General features: G+C 44.6%; 1 protein-coding gene across 1 annotated transcript; it reads left to right on the forward strand.

The window, feature by feature from the left end:
• Positions 1 to 3,262: 3,262 nt before the first annotated feature.
• Eif3f (eukaryotic translation initiation factor 3 subunit F) lies at positions 3,263 to 13,544 on the forward strand. Its single transcript, XM_042281547.2, has 8 exons — positions 3,263 to 3,734; positions 8,323 to 8,393; positions 8,619 to 8,698; positions 9,014 to 9,151; positions 12,068 to 12,159; positions 12,560 to 12,696; positions 12,778 to 12,891; positions 13,334 to 13,544. The coding sequence occupies exons 1-8, from the start codon at positions 3,356 to 3,358 to the stop codon at positions 13,409 to 13,411; spliced, it is 1,089 nt and encodes a 362-aa protein (XP_042137481.2). The 5' UTR covers positions 3,263 to 3,355; the 3' UTR covers positions 13,412 to 13,544.
• The last annotated feature ends 4,563 nt before the right edge of the window (positions 13,545 to 18,107 follow it).

An 18,107-nucleotide genomic window follows, 5' to 3' on the forward strand; every position in this document is an offset into this window, starting at 1 on the left:
AGCAACACCTAAGTATTTATAGAAACAGGAACTGAGTTTAATTGGAGGGGCGGAGGCAAGAGATGAAATCATGTTAACCCTGTCCCGGCTAGGGGCAGAGATGATAACTAGAGAAACTGAGTCCCCAAAAGAGAAAAGATTAAAATGGAGAAAGCAGGACCAAGGACAGAAACAGAGATAGAAAAGTGTGAAAGAAGTGATAATAGGGAGACATAAAATACATAAATTGAGCACGAAAAACAGAGACGAGAGAGACAAGAGCAGGAAGCTGGCTAGAATACATACATACAGACATACATACATACATACATATATATGTATATGTATGTTTCCTTTCAATCTCTGAAATGGGCTAGGTAAACAGCCTACAGGCCCACTTTCATATAACTCCCTGGTAGAGATAATCCTGTCTTGTCTTGTTTTGTTTTGTTTTGTTTTGTTTTGTTTTGTTTTGTTTTGTTTTGTTTTTCAGGCATGACTTCTCCCTCCAGGCAACTAGAAAGTGACATGTGGTGGTTAATTTTGTGTGCCCCAACCTTTGGTCAACACATCACTGAGAGTTTATGTGATCCTGTTCTTAGGATGCGGCTGTCATTTGAGTCGGAAACTGACTAAAGTCAGCTGTGCTCACTAATGTGGGTGCCCCATATCCCATCAAATGAAGCCTGAGCAAAAGAAAAGCCCCGGCCTTCTCATGAACAAGAAGGGTCTCCTCTTAGTGTGCATATGGACCATGTTTCCCCCACATGTGGGTTCTAGAATTTTATTTTTATATGTCATAATTTTATTGTATATGTAAATATATATATATATATATATATATATGACATGAAAGCAGAAAGAAGATCAGGAGAAGGAAAAGACTAACAGGAAGAATAATTTGGGGAAGGACTAAAGGGAGGGAGCAGGTGGGAGTAAATACCATCCCAGTTCAAAGAATCTATGCCAACAAGAGAAAAAGTCTTAAAGGGGCTGGGGAGATGGCTCAGTGGGTAAGAGCACTGCCGTGCAAACATGAAGACCTGAGGCAGAATCCCCAGCACCCACATAAAAAGCCGGTGAGGTAACCTGGGAATCTGTAACCCCAGCATTGTGGACAGAGAAACAGAAGGGTCACTGGGGCTTGCTGACTACCAGCCTAGCTCCAGGTTCAGTGAAGGGGCCTGGTCTCAAGGGAATAGGGCAGAGGGTGATAGAGCAGGGCACAGCAGGACACCCAATGTCTGACCTTCATATTTACACTCATGAGTATATATACATGCATGCACGCCTATGCATATACCACACACATAAAATCTTTTACAAGAAAAGAAGAAGAGGAAGAAGAAGAAGAGGAGGAGGAGGAGGAGGAGGAGGAGGAAGAGGAGGAGGAGGAGGAGGAGGAGGAGGAGGAGGAGGAGGAAGAAGAAGAAGAAGAAGAAGAAGAAGAAGAAGAAGAAGAAGAAGAAGAAGAAGAAGAAGAAGAAGAAGAAGAAAGAAGAAAGAAGGCTGGCTGAGGTGGTGCACGCCTTTAATCCCAGCACCCAGGAGGCAGAGACAGAGACAGGCAGATCTCTAAGTTGGAGTCCAGCCTAGTCTACAGAGAGAGTTCCAGGAAAGTCAAGGCCACACAGAGAAACCCTGTCTCAAAAAAAGAAAGAAAGAGAGAGAGAGAGAGAGAGAGAGAGAGAGAGAGAGAGAGAGAGAGAGAGAGAGAGAGAAGGAAGGAAGGAAGGAAGGAAGGAAGGAAGGAAGGAAGGAAGGAAGGAAGGAAGGAAGGAAGGAAGGAAGGAAGGAAGGAAAGAGAAAAAGAACTTTCTACCCTACCTACTCTAAAAAGGATCATGGGTCTCCTCTGGCCTTCTGATTCAAACTGAAACATTGATTCACGGGGTTTGAGCCTGCTAGCTTTCAGAATTGAACCAACACCTCCAGCACTCTTGAGTCTCCAGCTTGCTGGCTGCAGATCATGAAACGTCTCATTTTTATAATCACAAATGCTTTTTTAAGATTTATTTTTTAATTGTATATTCATGCATGTCTGTGTGGGGTACATGTGTACATATGTGTACATGTGTATGCAAGTGCTTGTGGAGGCCAGAAGAGGGCATAGGATCCCCTGGAACTAGTTACAGGTAGTGGTGAGCCACCAACCACCACCTCCCCTTTCTGGGACCCCAATCAGCTCCTCTGCAATAGCAGTTCTCTCTTGACTGCTGAGCCATCTCTCCACTGCCATCACCCCCCGAATTTTTACGACCTAGGAGTCTTAATAAATAATCAGCTGCTGACCCTGCTTAGAGATCTATCCTTTCTTCTGCTGTTAACCATCTAACCACCAAACAATTTTCTTAAGTGCACTGGGCCAGCTCTCACTCGCCCCAAGTCCTTCACATTCATTGTTCACTCTACCAGAAGGGCTCCCCCTGCCCAAAGCCCCAGATACTGCTGCCTGCCTGAAATCTTCACATTTTCTCCCAATTTGACATCCTCATTGTGACCCACCCTGACCCTTCACAGCTCCTGATGCCCTCATCATCTCCACTGGTCATGTCTTTCTCATAGTACAATTAAATAATAATGATTACTATGTATCACAGCACTTTATGACATAATATAAAATTTTCTTAGTGCTTATCTCTCCCTCATTAAAATGCAAGCCATGGCTGTTTGGTTCACTGATCTACCCAAGCACCTACAGAGTGTCTGGTGTATATTAAGCATTTAAATTGTTGAATGAATATACCACCTTATGAAGCCATCACAAAGAAAGCACTGTTAGCCTGGCATGCTGGTTCATGCCTATAATCCTAGCATTCAGGAAGCTAAGGCAGGGAGATTGAGGTGAATTCAGGGCCAACCTGACCTATATAGTGAACTCCAGCCAGCATGGACTGCAGAGTAGACCCTGACTTCGAAAATAAGCAAGGGAAGTAAGGGAGGGAGGGAGGGAGGGAGGGAGGGAGGGAGGGAGGGAGGAAGGAAGGAAGAAAGGAAGGAAGGAAGCCCCTTTAAAAGTCACTTTGACATTTAATATCCAATTTAAGTCTAAAACAAGAATTGAGACCTTTACCCTACTCTGTACCGCCATCTGGTGGCAATTGTGTAGATTACTAGTTGTTTCTCTCCCCCGCTCCGTCCCCCGCCCCACACACAGGAGGTCCCAAAGTTACTAGGAACTACTTTGGCCTGCTCCTCACAGAGTGCGTATCGGACAGAAATTAAAGCGCACAGAGCTCTCTAAAACCACCAGCCGGATATTTCAGTACCCAATAGTCATCAAGAGCTGATTCACGTGGTACAAATTCAACCAACCAAGTTCCTAATACTACCCAACTCACGCCCTTCCGGCCTGGGCTCCCTCTTTCTCGGCAAGATGGCATCCCCGGCCGTACCGGCAAGTGTCCCTCCTGCTACTGTGGCCACAGCCCCGGCGCCGGCCGCCACCGCAGCCCCGGCTTCAGCCCCGACAGCGCCCACGCCAGCTCCGGCGCCGGCTGCTGCTCCCGCTGCGGCCCCGGCTCCCGCCTCGTCCTCCGACCCAGCGGCAGCTACGCCTGCCGCACCGGGCCAGCCACCGGCCTCCACGCCAGCCCCTGCGCAGACGCCGGCACCCTCGCAGCCCGGGCCCGCCCTCCCAGGGCCTTTCCCCGGCGGCCGCGTGGTCAGGCTACACCCAGTTATTTTGGCCTCCATCGTGGACAGCTACGAGCGACGCAACGAGGGAGCTGCCCGGGTTATCGGAACCCTGCTGGGTGAGTGCTGGAGAAAAGAAGGTTTTCTTCCCGTTCATCTCCCTCCTGCTCTCACTATTTCCTCTCGTTCCATCGCCTTTGAACTCTTAACCTGTTTCTCTTTTGCACCTTCTTGATGTGGCTTGCTTTCCCAAGTGACTTGAATCCTGCCGAATTACTGTTATGTTGAGCGACAAAAATGTGCAAGGAGTAGGTATGAGCTATTGAGTAGTTTGTAGCAATTGATCTACAAGTTATTTTATATTTCTATCAGCGAAGTACGGAGAGTGCATGTTGCCAAAAATGAACTCAAATGCCAGTAAGAAATTCAAAGTTGTTGCCTTTTAATCACAGTACCCACATTTCCCCTCTTATCCACTGACTGATCACCATTTCCACCACATATAGGGGAAGAGGCTGTGTCAGAAGCTTTCCCCATTTCAAGTAAACCAGGTTTGTTCAAAACCTATTCTGGATATATAATACTTTGTTCTCCTGAACTTTTAAAGACAGGCGTTCAGTCCCAAGAACCTCCCTCATACCAGTTTCTAGTGGAATAAAACCTGTGTATGCTCAGGTCCAAATTTCTGCCCTCACCTAAATTCCATTTGGACACAAACGATGGTATTACCTGTTTACAAGCAACCTTAAAATGAAGAGTAATCGTCGGGCGGCGGTGGCGCACACCTTTAATCCCAGCACTCAGGAGGCAGAGCCAGGCGGATCTCTGTGAGTTCGAGGCCAGTTTGGTCTACAGAACGAGATCCAGGACAGGCACCAAAAACTACACAGAGAAACCCTGTCTCCAAAAACCAAAAAAAAAGTAATCTTTTCTTTGCCTATGTTACAGATTTGGAGAAGTAGTTTATGTTAAACTGGTTTGTAAAACTGAAAAGCACTGAAGACTGTCGAATACATTTCTCTCTCTGGGGACTGCTGATCCTGTCAGACTTGCTTGCACTCTGCCTTCCTGACAGCTTTTAAACACTGGCAGTCCACTCTAATTGTATCATTTCTCTCTTACTGGTAGCAGTTCTTGTACTGTGGAAGACCATTCAAGTGCACAAAGAGGACAGGATATGTAATCAGACTCCAGCAATTATTAGCTTTGTGTCTTGGGACAAATCACCAGAGATCTAGTTCTTTTGGGGGCTTCTTTAGCAGACAGTTTTTATGAGAATGAAATTATTACAGAAAGCAACTAATGACTGGCACACCTCAGGTACAGCAGCTGTTGGTCACCCTCTACTACATAGGAAGCCACACCGCCCACACTTTGACAGTGTAGCACTTTACAGAAACTTAGAGTTGCTACATTGTCTCTCATCAAAACACACTTGCATTTTCTTCGCCACAAGTATCTTCCATTCTCTCCATCATTTTATTTCGGTTCCACAAGGATAATCCTAACTTCCCTTTTTTTTTTTTAAACCTCTCTCCGTGTGTTAGTATTCTGTAACTGCCCTACTGTGAGCTTCTATAGCAACAAATGTTTGCATCACCTGATAAATACTTAGACTGTCTCATTTCCAGTCTCTGGAGCTGTTTAACTAGAGGAATCCGTGTCTACCCAAGGTTTGTGTTTCACGCTGTTTATCTTAGGAAGGCAGCTGTAGTCTATGGATTCTCTATCAGACAGAATTCTGCTCGGTGCTCCCACTGCTATGAAGCAGTTGAGTTGTTGATAGAAAAACAAACGAAGCAGTATGTGCTTTGTAGGAGCTTGGGCTTTTCATAGGTTGACATGAATTTGTAAAAGATTTTGTTTGGCTAAATGAAATCATTAGTGACTTTCATGTACTATAAAACTGTTAGATACTTAGAATTCAAAATTCGTCAAAGGAACACTGTTGTAACCTTAAACCCAAGGTGGAAACATGGTCCCTGTGCTGTAGATGTGATGCCTGTTCTGCTAGCAGGGTGTCCTGTGGAAACACAGAGACTTAACTACTTCACTACTGTGAAGAAGTCACAGTAGAGATATGAAAGATCATGGTAAGGTGTAACATTTTCAGTGTGGAATAAGTCCTTAAATGGCCAGTGTCCACATGTGACTCCCAAAGGAGCAAGATCTGAATTTACAGTTTTATATTTTACAATAAGACCTGACTTTTAAATTGTTTTCAGTGAATATACCCACAGGTTATAGTTCTTTGTGAGCACTACTAAACTTAGTGTCCTTTATCCTTTAAACAAAAACTTTAGCTATTCAAATTATAGAGCATCTTTATAAAGATATCCTTTAAATTCCTTAATTTTGAAATTCCTGAGAATGCTTGGGAATGCTAACCTTTTATCCCTGAATTTCAAAAAAAAAAAATAATAATAACGTGCCAGGAATTTGAAAACTGAGAAATTTGCTTTCACTTTATGTAATGGTTCTAAACTGTATCACTGTTGAGAAATAAACATATTTTAAGAATGCTCTTGGCAAGTCCACTGTCTGAAGAGGTCAGCATTCCCGGCTTGTGAGAGGGTGGCCGGAGGAGAAGCCCCCAGTGGTTCTGGGCACCAGCCTCTGGAGCAGGAGTCACAGGGAGCTAGCTACCTGAGGGTGCTGCAGTCTCATCTCAGTGGGAGGCTCTTGAGCAGCGCCTGTCCATTCCAAAGCTGGGGGACCAGGAGGAATTAGAGAATGTGGCTGCTTTGGGAGAGTAGTAGACCTGAGCTGGGCCTAGACAACAGATTGAGGGTGTTCCAGTAAAGTAAAAGCACTTGAGAAGTTGGGGCACAGGGGTGGAGAATTCAAAGGTAGGAAGTAGAGATGGAGGGCATGGCATGGTCAGGAGAGCAGCATTAGAAGGTGATTTCTGGGTCTTCAGTTGTGCATAAAAGAAAGGAAATATGGAGTTTGACTTGGCTTGGTGTATATTCCTTCTGAGGTGCCATTGAGTGTGGCAGTGGACTTGTCGAATTAGGGAAATTGAGTGAGAAAGGCTGCCGAGGTGGTTCACAAGCCTGACCTTCTTTTCATTCCTGGAGCTCATGTGGTGAAAGGAGAAAATGAACTCCTGCAGATTGTCCTCTGACCTCCACGGGTCAGCAGTTGCACATGCTCACCCACAATCAATCAATGTAAAATAAAGACAGAATTTAACAGTAAGTGAAGAGAATGTAAAGAGATGTGGACAAGTATGTGTCAGCCACGAGAAGATAAGAAGTAACTGAAATCATAAAAGTGGACAAAAATCACCTACCATAGGGATTGGCAGCTGTGTTTTTTTTTTTTTTTTTGTTTGTTTGTTTTTTTTAAAAAAGGTCAGGGAGTATTTTCAGCTTTGTGTGCAGCCTGTCACAGCTACTCAACTCTGCCTTTGTAGCAAAAAAGCCATAAATAATGCATAAGAGATTGGGCAAGTAAGCGTTTATTAGCTGAAATGTTTCTGGGTCAGGACTTGACCTAGAAAAGGAACATAGAGCAAAAACTAGGAACACTAGGAATGCTGAAAACCTGAGGTGTCAGAAGAAGAGCTGACAGATTAGGAAGAGAAGGGAGAAAACCGGAAGAGACTGCTGCCGTGGAGACCCTGGGGCAAAAAAGCTCTGAATGGAGGAAGTAGTCATGATGATCAAATGGGGATGAGTGGTCAGGTAAGAATGTATGCCTCTGGGCTTAAGAACATGGTTCAGAAACCAGAACCATAGCACTAGCAGACAAATTAAACCATCAGCAGGGGCGTGTTATAATAGGGGTGGGGGAGCTTGTGGGGAGGTACCAGTACATTATAAGAGACTGAAGTTGGGACCCATGGCTCAGTGAGATCCAGGAACTAATGTGAGGATATCAGAACACAAACGATGATGTTGATCCACAGTAGAGAGGTGAGATAGGCTGGTCCAAAGGGAGGTCCCGGTAACTCTGACAACTGTATACAGTGACACTAGGCTGCTCTATTGGCAGTCTGTCTTCAGCAAGCTGTGCAGGTTAACATACAGGGAGAAACTCTAGAGCCGTAGGAACCCTTTGGGGGTTGAATGACATTTTCACAGGGGTCACCGAAAGCCATTGAAAAACATATTTACATTGTAGTTAGCAAAATGACAGTTGTGAAGTAGCAACAAAAATAATTTTATGGCTGGGGTCACCACAACATGAAGGTCACAGCATTAGGGAAGGTTGAGAACCACTGCTCTAGAGAGTGAAGAGTGGGTATTATGGGGAAGGGTTGGTAGTGGAAAATATTGTAAAGGAAGACTTAACCCTATTTGGTGATAGAAGGAAGAGTTAAGGGTCACTGCAGAGTTCTCTGGAAAATACTGGTTCTGTTGATGCTGGACTTGGGGCTAATGTGTTGGCTTCATGTTTGTTGGCTTGAGGAGACCTCCAAAAGCATTTCAAAACTAGGAGCTGGAGCTACCACTCAATTGATAGAGCACTTGCCCACCCTGCACGAAACACTGATTTCAGTCCCCAGCACCACATAAACCAGGTGTGGTGGTGCACATCTGTAATCCTAGCGCTTGGGTGGTAGAGACTGAGGCTCAGGAGTTCTTGTTCATCTGTAGTTACAAAGGACTGACTCCAAAAACAGAAAAGAGAAAGAAAAGGGTAGTCATGGGCTGTGGGGTCCCAGGATTATGTAACACCTGGCCATTCTCTCTTCACCAGGAACTGTTGACAAGCACTCAGTGGAAGTCACCAACTGCTTTTCAGTGCCACACAATGAGTCAGAAGATGAAGTGAGTTGAGTGGACTTCAGCCTCCCATGTGCAGTTCATGGCCATTCATCTGCTGGCTTCCCTCCCGGCCCCCTGTGCTGTGTCTGTGACCAGAGCTGCAGGCAAAGCCCTGCTTTCCCTGCCCACATCCTGGGCCTCTTCATCTGGTGGGGGTGCTCCCTCTTCCTAGTCAGTTTTAGTGTGTACTTCTAGCTTCTTAACTTCCTCTCCTGCCTTCTCTGTCAGGTGGCTGTTGACATGGAGTTTGCTAAGAATATGTATGAATTGCACAAAAAAGTCTCCCCAAATGAGCTCATCCTAGGCTGGTAAGTTGAGGGGAGTGGGTGGGTGGAAAGTCTTGGTTGAGGGCCAGGATTTGTCCTCAGACTAGATCCGGTCTCACCTTTCAGAGAGTATTCAAAGCATGTGACCTTGAGCTTGTAAATTCAGTATTTTGATGATAATTCCGATCCTATAAAGGCAAGAATATTTCTTTCCACTGATAGCTTTTGTCATTGTGAAGTTTGTTGACACTGTTAATTGCTGCTGACATAGTGTCGGGACCCCAGAGACACCCAGGCCACTGTTGCCTTTGGTATGGGCATCAGGTGGTGTGCACCTACAACTGCTCTGTTTTCCAGGTATGCGACAGGCCATGACATCACAGAACATTCAGTGCTGATCCATGAGTACTACAGCCGAGAGGCCCCAAACCCCATTCACCTCACTGTGGACACAGGTCTCCAGAATGGGCGCATGAGCATCAAGGCTTATGTTAGGTGAGTCCTGGGCAATAGGGGCATTTTTATTTTATTTTACTTTATTTTATAATTTAATTTAATTTTACATATCAGCCACAGATTCCCTTGTTCTCCAGCACCACCACCACCACCACCACCACCCTACCCTGCGCGCCTTACCCCCAGCCCACCCCCCATTCCCATCTCCTCTATGGCAAAGACTTCCCTGAGGATTGAGTTCAACTTGGTAGACTCAGTCCAGGCAGGTCCAGTCCCCTCCTCCCAGACTGAGCCAAGCATCCCTGCATAAGCCCCAGGTTTCAAACAGCCAACTCATGCAATGAGCACAGGACCTGGTACCACTGCCTAGATGCCTCCCAAACAGATCAAGCCAATCAACTGTCTCACCTATTCAGAGGGCCTGATCCAGTTGGGGGCCCCTCAACCTTTGGTTCATAGTTCATGTGTTTCCATTCATTTGGTTATTTGTCCCTGTGCTTTTTCCAACCTTGGTCTCAACAGTTCTCACTCATACAAACCCTCCTCTTTCTCACCAATTGGAGTCCTGGAGCTCCACCTGGGGCCTGGCCGTGGATCTCTGCATCCGGTTCCCTCAGTCCTTGGATGGGGTTTCTAGCATGACAATTAGGGTGTTTGGCCATCCTATCACCAGAGTAGGTCAGTTCGGGCTGTCTCTCGACCATTGCCAGTAGTCTATTGTGGAGGTATCTTTGTGGATTTCTGTGGGCCTCTCTAGCACTTTGCTTCTTCCTATTCTCATGTGGTCTTCATTTATCATGGTCTCCTATTCCTTGTTCTCCCTCTCTGTTCTTGATCCAGCTGGGATTTCCCGCCCCCCTAAGCTCTCTTTCCCTCGACCCTTGCCCTTCATTACCCCCACTCATGTCCAGGTTGTTCATGTAGATCTCATCCATTTCTCCGTCATTGGGCGATCCCTGTGTCTTTCTTGGGGTCCTGTTTTCCAGGTAGCCTCCCTGGAGTTGTGAGTAGCAGTCTAGTCATCTTTGTTTTACATCTAGTACCTCCTATGAGTGAGTACATACCATGTTTGTCTTTCTGAGTCTGGGTTACCTTACTCAGGATGGTTTTTTCTAGATCCATCTCTTTGCCGGCAAACCTCATGATGTCACTGTTTTTCTCTGCTGAGTAGTATTCCATTGTGTATATGTACCACATTTTATTTATCCATTCTTCACTTGAAGGGCATCTAGGTTGTTTCCAGGTTCTGGCTATTACAAACAATGTTGATATGAACATAGCTGAGCAAGTGCCCTTGTGGTATGATTGAGCATTCCTTGGGTATATGCCCAAGAGTGGTATAGCTGGATCTTGGGGGAGATTGATTCCCATTTTTCTAAGAAAGCGCCATATTGATTTCCAAAGTGGTTGTACAAGCTTGCATTCCCACCAGCAGTGGAGGAGAGTTCTCCTTGCTCCACATCCTCTCCAGCATAAGCTGTCTTCAATGTTTTTTATCTTAGCCATTCTGACAGGTGTAAGGTGGTATCTCAGAGTCGTTTTGATTTGCATTTCCCTGATGATTAGGGCAATAGGGGCATTTAAGGTGACCCATTATGCCTGATGACATCCCACTCCTACCCCACTCAAGTCTAATTCTGCAACTCATTGTCTCTTCAGGAACTTCATTCCTCTTTTGACAGCTGTCATTAGAGAAGTTTCTGAAGCAAAGTCTGACCCCATAATTTACACTCTCTGATCTTACTTAAACTAGGGTACTTGTTGCATGTGACCATTCCAAATGGTAGTGCCTTTGGTACATGAGCAAACTACCATGTTTCATTTGTCATCTTTCTGAGACAGTCCCCACGTGGTGTGTTTATCATGGTCCTAATGAGACCTTGTTCATGGCTTTTCTGAATTACCTTTAGTTTTTCATTGTTTGGTGTGCGTTCTGTTGCTGTGATAAAACTGACCAAAACCAACTTGGGAAGAAAAGGGCTTATCTCATCCTGTAGGTCACAGTCTGTCATTGAGGGAAGTCAGGGCGGGAACCTGAAGCAGAACCAGAGTAATGTTGCCTACTTCCTTGTTCCCTGGCTTGTTGAGACTACTTTCTTCTATCACCCAGGACCACCACCACCCACATTAATCATCTATCAAGAAAATGCCCCCACAGACTTGCCTACCGGCCAGTCTAATAAAAAAAATTGAAGTTCTTCTTTCCAGATAACCCTAGCTTATGTCAGATAGACAAAAATAAAATAAAAAATAAAAACCCTAACCAGCACATTCATTAATCCTAGAACTTAGTATTTATAAAGTAGAGGATGCTAGCCTTGTTTGGACACATCTTTTAAGCTGGGATTAAGTAGATTTTTAGATGATAACATTGCAGTGTTGACACCGAGCTTGTCAGCAGCTACACCACCATTTGTCAGGGCTTGCAGGGAAGGCTTTAGCAGCTGAGGAGGGAAGAGTTATTACTACAGCTTGAGCCTGTTGATGTGCACAGAGCCTTCCCTTCACCCCCTTCTTAGTCTCTACAAATTCAGCCTCTTCAAAACTCATCTGAAAATATAGAGTTGGAATAGTAAACATAACAATTTTAGTTAAGTTGCTTCTAGCACCCAGTCCAGTGGTTTGGGGCATAAGTCAGTTTGGTCTTTGGTGATAAGAGGCTCAGGCCCAGAAAAGGATTGCTCTGGTGTGTCTGTTTTCCCTAAAGATGGATTTCTAGGCAGCCTGGAACATCCAGAGTCCTATCTTCATTGCTGACATTCTGGTGTATGAAGTCATCCTATAAGGGGCCAGGCCAAGGAGGAACAGGAAAGCTTTCTCTCAAGATAATTCTAGGGCAGTCCTGGCCTTCTCAAGTGGAAGAAGGTATTACCTTTGTGACTGCTTTCCCACCCTAGTCTAGCCATGCAGACTACTCCCAAGGCATCTCTTTACCTTTTTCTCCTCCTTCCCCAGCACTTTAATGGGTGTCCCTGGGAGGACCATGGGAGTGATGTTCACACCTCTCACCGTGAAGTATGCGTATTATGACACTGAGCGCATTGGAGGTGAGTTTCCTTCCCCCATTCTGCACCCCTAGAGGCCCCAGGCTTATTCAGGGGGTGGGGGGAGCTGGTTCTCTGTGACAAAGACGAAGGGCTTAGGTAGCTTAAAGAACACTGATCCAGGTTCATGCTAACTAGAAGTTGAGGGTTGTTCAAGGTAGGAAATTGTCAGTTTCACAGGCCACATAATCTCCATACGATGCCAGAACCAGTAATTAACAAGCCAGGTGGAAGAACTGAGCTCTCCAGAGAAAGAGGAGTCAGTGAGTGGAGAGCAGGGATTTGAGGGAGCTGACTGCATCCAGAGGGTGGTGGGAGTTAGTAGGTGGGTAATGACCTCTTTCCTCTTGTCGTGGCTAAGTTTTCTCTGTTGTCTCTTACTGCCTGCCCCACACTCCCACAGTTGACCTCATCATGAAGACATGTTTTAGCCCCAACCGGGTGATTGGACTCTCAAGTGACCTACAGCAAGTGGGAGGAGCCTCAGCTCGCATCCAGGATGCCCTAAGCACTGTATTGCAGTATGCTGAGGATGTGCTGGTAAGAAGCGGGGAGGGAAAGCGAGGGAGGGCTGACGAGACAGTACCTAACAGTGCCTCACCAAGTCTGTTCTGTGCTCAGTCTGGAAAAGTGTCTGCCGACAACACTGTAGGCCGCTTCTTGATGAGCCTGGTCAATCAAGTACCCAAGATAGTTCCTGATGACTTTGAGACCATGCTCAACAGCAACATCAATGTGAGTGCCATGGCTGGACCCTGGAAGCTGGGTAGAGGAAGGCTGCTACACAGTCCAGGGTGGAGGCAGTATAGTGTGTTCGGGGCTCTCCTCCTCTAAGTGCTTGTCTGAAGTACTACTGGTATTGCCATGACTTGTTAACTAGACTCAGGTAGAAGACCTGCTAAAATTCAAGGTAACAAAGACAATTTCTAATTTTCCCCATCTGTGTTCACAGGACACACCCCCATACTCCACAAGTCTCCATTACAGTCCCCACTCTGTAAGCATCAGTAGAGAGGATAGTGTCACAAGCACATTACCTTCCTGGGTTCCAACTTCAACCCCTGCTGAGTCTGGCCCAACTGTCATTTGGACTCTGCACAGCCAGTGTCCACAGTGGAGCTGGCCAGTGCCAGCCTTTCTGTCCCCTTTCCATTCACTGTTTTCCTTTGTCTTTCAGGACCTGCTGATGGTGACCTACCTGGCCAATCTCACCCAGTCACAGATTGCCCTCAATGAGAAACTTGTCAACCTGTGAATGAGCCCCCAAGAGACACTGGTGCTGGTCAGACTGAAGTGGAGGCAAAGGGTTTCTTTGTGGTCTTGAGTCACAGTGACTCAGTCAGCTACTTGGGACTCCTAATAAACATAGCCTACCTTTTGTAAATGAACTTTATCTGATGTGACTTTATTGTTGGCTGGGAGAAAGAAAAGTGTTGTTGAGCTCATACAGAAGCCAGGGAGTGGGCAGTGGAGAGAGAAGCTGGTTATGTGTTGGCATGACTCATCAGCAGTAGGTGCACCCACAGCCCAGGCTGTTTGCTTCCCCCAGACCATCCCAGACCTTACAAGATCTTCTTGGCACAATCAATGGCTTTATAGTCATATTTTTTCTTTTGCTAACTCTTAGGATCATAGCAAATGGAATCTTCAAATTGTTTATAGTTTTTTGTTTGTTTTTTCCTGTGGTTTTGTGTTTTTGTCTTTCATTTTTTTCCTCCATAGCATCTTACCTGGATGGCAGGCCACGGGGTTGCCTTGTGTACAGTATGGAAAGACTTGGAGATATGCTAGTGAGCCAGAACAGAAGACAAAGGATGGCACACACTTGAGACCTGGGACCCATGAGTCCATCTCCATGGTGAGGAGTATCTGCTTTACCAGACTATTTGATCTGGAAAAGTGTCCTCATACAGACACGTGTATGATATGCATGTACCTTAAACAAACCAAAAAGCCAAAGAATGATGAGCTTAAAAAAAATCACAGTAGTGGTTGGTCACGTTAGAGGTAGAGGGAGGTGGGCAAGTAGAAGCAAGTGCAGGCTAGTGACAGGTCTAGTTAGTATGAAGGCTAGCAGCAGGTTAATGCTTCTAAATAGAGCCAAATATGAATTGATGATGTTAGTGTGTTTTTCATTATTGCCTAGCTTGGTTCTAGACTTAATAGACAATATGTTTAAATGAGAGAAAATACATTGAAAATAATGTGGAAAGGAGGGTTTTTGTTTTTTAACGTTGTCTAGTTGATAAGGTGGAAGAAAACTAAAATGCTAATGAGAAGCCTGGGGTTGTAGCTCAGTAGAATGCCTAGGGTGCATGAAACTCTGGAAGGTGGGGGTTTGATCCCCAGCACTTCATAAAATTGGGTGCACACCTGTAATCCAAACCAGGGAAGAAAAATTGAAACTTATCCTCAGCTGTGTATGCCTGTGACACCTGCCTGAACTGCATCAGATAATATTAAAAAACCCAAGACAGCAAATAGAATGCTAATGAGAAACACAGAGGCAACTACATAAAGACAGCATATTCTTAGGTGAAAATGAAAGTTTTCCCTGAGGTAAATTACTATTTATCACAATTCCAGTAAAATGCAAAGGTAATTTGAACTGGACAAGCTGTTTTAAACGTTTATATGGAAAAATAAAAATGTCTTCCAAAACAATTTCTGCAGAGAAATTTCTACTGTCTCAGAACTATGTGACCATAGCAAAGTATTCTTAATGATCTATGAGGAAGAACTTCCTAAGCACTGAGAATCCAAAGCTATTTTTAAAGATTGATATCCTATAACCCCTTAAAAATAACTGGTAAAATACATATATAAATAGTGCAAGTATAAAGCTGGAGAAATACTTGAAATTCCTACCAAAGACCTAATATTCTTGACACAGAATTCTCACAACCAGTTCATTGTTTTGTTTCGGTTTTCAAGATGGGGACTTAATTATTTGCTCTGACTGTCCCATAACTCATTGTGTAGACCAGGCTGGTCTCAAACTCACAGAGACCCACCTGTCTTGGTCTCCCAAGTTCTGGGATCAAAGGCATATGCCATCACACCCAGCCCTACAACCAGTTTTTCAAAGGCCAATTATCTATTGGGAGTCAAGATACAAACAGTTCACGCTCCTACACACACACACACACACACACACACACACACACACACACACACACACACACACACACAAAGGAAAGATGCTTGATCTCTATTACAAAAATCTATCATGTTTTCTGTTCTGTGAATGGCTAGCAGTTGATAGTCAGAGAAGGGTAAGCATGCATCTCTATCATAGGGATAGCCTATGTTGCAGCATTTTGAATTTGTATTTATCAAATTAATCTGGGAATTCATGTGTATGCATATACTCAAATATATCCTGCCCATAGACTGGTTTGATTTTGACAATATAGTACATAAATAATTATATCTGGCTCTATTAGCATAAAGATTTTTATTAACAAATGAGTAGTTTTATGAGTAATTACTCAGCAGATGAGTAATTTTATGACATAAAATGCAATACTGTGTAGTTAAGAATGAGACAGTGCCCTGTATATTGATAATAGAAGGGCTAAAAGATAAAATGAAAAAAGTTAAAGTGGTGTCTGTAATTGATTGTCATGGTGTACATTAAAATAAATGATAGCAATGCACAGAATATTGGTGGAAGTATATGCAGGTGCTGCTCTCAGTGGCTGTCTTGTATTAGACAGGGCACACTCAGTAATGCAAGCTCTGACCCCCAATGTTATCTCCCAGGAGGGAGAGCAGTTGCTATGGTAGTGTCTAGGCTATGAATCATACCTGCTTGTCCCTTGATTAGTATGATTCATCTTGGTCCCTATGTCTCAAAATGATCTGTTCTGTCTTGTTGGCATTTGCTAGCTCTATACTTACGTTCTGTCCCCTGGTGGTAGTTATCAGCTCTATCATGGTCTCTCCATCCTATGGCATTAGTCCTGCCTATGATGGGCTTACCAGTTGCATTGTTTTAATGGACTTTCATAGTTGTGACCACTAGAGGGCATGTTTACATAATTCAAAGGCCTATGACTGCCAGCTCTCAGTGCCTAAGCAGTTTTCTAAGGTTGCCCAGGAAAAGTACCTTATGTTTAGGAGATGCCAAGATAGTGTGAAATGAGTGGCCAAGGCTTCAGGAGGCGCACTTTAGCCACTTGAGAGCCACAGAATGATGACACCAAAGTATCTTCTATCTTCACTGCAAAAATACTCCAAGTAGACATGTAATCTACTTCATTCAAAACTTGAATAGGAAACAAAGTAAATCTAGGCCCCACTCTCCTTCCAACCAGACCACAATGCATATTACAACCTAAGCCCCTCTATATAGAATCATGAGGCTGGTATGCCCAGGAGTAGCTCCAGCATTGCCTTTACTACACCAGTGAGAAATACCTGGGCAAGGAGAAGTGCAGAGCTAGTAGATGGCTTTGGGGCCTTATTAAAGAACCTGGCGCTTCTATATGGCACTAGAGTTTGGGGCAGTCAATACTAGGCTTTTGCCACATTCTGAAGATTGGAGGTATGAGGTAGGGCTGTGTCTAGAGATCTTGGTAAAATTGCTTTATTTGGAATCTAAGGGATTAAGGTTAGAGTTAGCTGAAAATACAAGCCATCAGTTTGGATATAGTAATTCATCTGGGTGGGGAACATACTTTGGGACCACTGAAAGCACATGCAACCGACTTGAGCAAAATTGTATATGCTCAAAGAGATTGGCAGGATTGCCACAACAAGCTTGCGTCTACAAATGGGTCATTGAATATATTTTTCACAATAGATGCTTTCTGTGGCCACTGACCTGAGAAACAAAGACCTATAGCACCTGGTACCACTCCCATTAGTCCACCCACATTCCTTTTCCCCAGACTTGTAAGCCTTGCTGCATGAAAGCCTCTATCAGCCAGTCAACTCATTCTCCATTGCCCAGTGGAACACGTGGATTCTTAGCTCTGTACTTGTAAAGTTGATGGCCAAGAGTACTACCCCCCCTGTGTGTGGGGGGGGCGGGGGGGGGTGTCCCTCTCCACTCACCTGAGAGCTTATAGAACCAGTTGCAATTGAGAGTGTAGTGTAGTTGCAGTTTGGTTTTGATTCTTTCCACTATATCAAGACAAACCACCAATGTGCCAGTCAGATTTTTTTTTCTTCCTATAGCAATTGTGAAGGGAAACACCCTCACATATATAAAGTTGACAATCTGAGGTGAGAAAGCAGGGTACATGCCATGGAGCCTCAATTGCCTGTTCATATAGTTTACCTATGACCTTTGTCATCGTGCAGTGAATTAGTGGTCTATGGCGGATGAACTGATAAACATGCATCACTAAGTTTACAGCTGGAGTGGATATTTGAGTGATATCCCAAATTACAGCAGGCAGTGTAGTCCTGGGTCTTGATAGCTCAGTGTCATGCTCTCTTGGGTCCAGTGACTCAAACATGAATTCTGTTTCCACATATGAGTACTTTAGTACAGACGGTAAGGCCTGCCTTCCAAATCTGAGGTCCACATAGCTTTCCAGAGACTCCATTCTGTTCTTGTCTAATACAGATCCCTCAGGCACTATTAGACTGTTAACTTAGAGTTGGGGCAGCTGACACCTTAGTCGGAATTTACTGAAAATCATTTTCTTGCTTAAGTCCATAGAAGGAAAATAGAGGGCTGGGGATGTAGCTCAGTGGTAGGGAATGTTCCTAACATGCACAAAGCCTTGGGTTCAGTCTCCAATAACCCCCCAAAAGTTATACATTAAATAGGTTGTAGTTTCCCTGGGATCATATGCCAAATTTATCCCAACCTCTGGCCTTCTCAGGATATACTGTCCCCTAAAATCCACATAGATTCTCTAGTCTGCCCCCTGTTTAAGGAAGTCGAGTCCTTTACCAGTCCATCCAAGGACTTGCAGGAAATGATACTGTCTCCT

This window comes from Peromyscus maniculatus, chromosome 1, assembly GCF_049852395.1.
Source record: "Peromyscus maniculatus bairdii isolate BWxNUB_F1_BW_parent chromosome 1, HU_Pman_BW_mat_3.1, whole genome shotgun sequence".
Classification (NCBI taxonomy): Eukaryota; Metazoa; Chordata; class Mammalia; order Rodentia; family Cricetidae; genus Peromyscus; species Peromyscus maniculatus.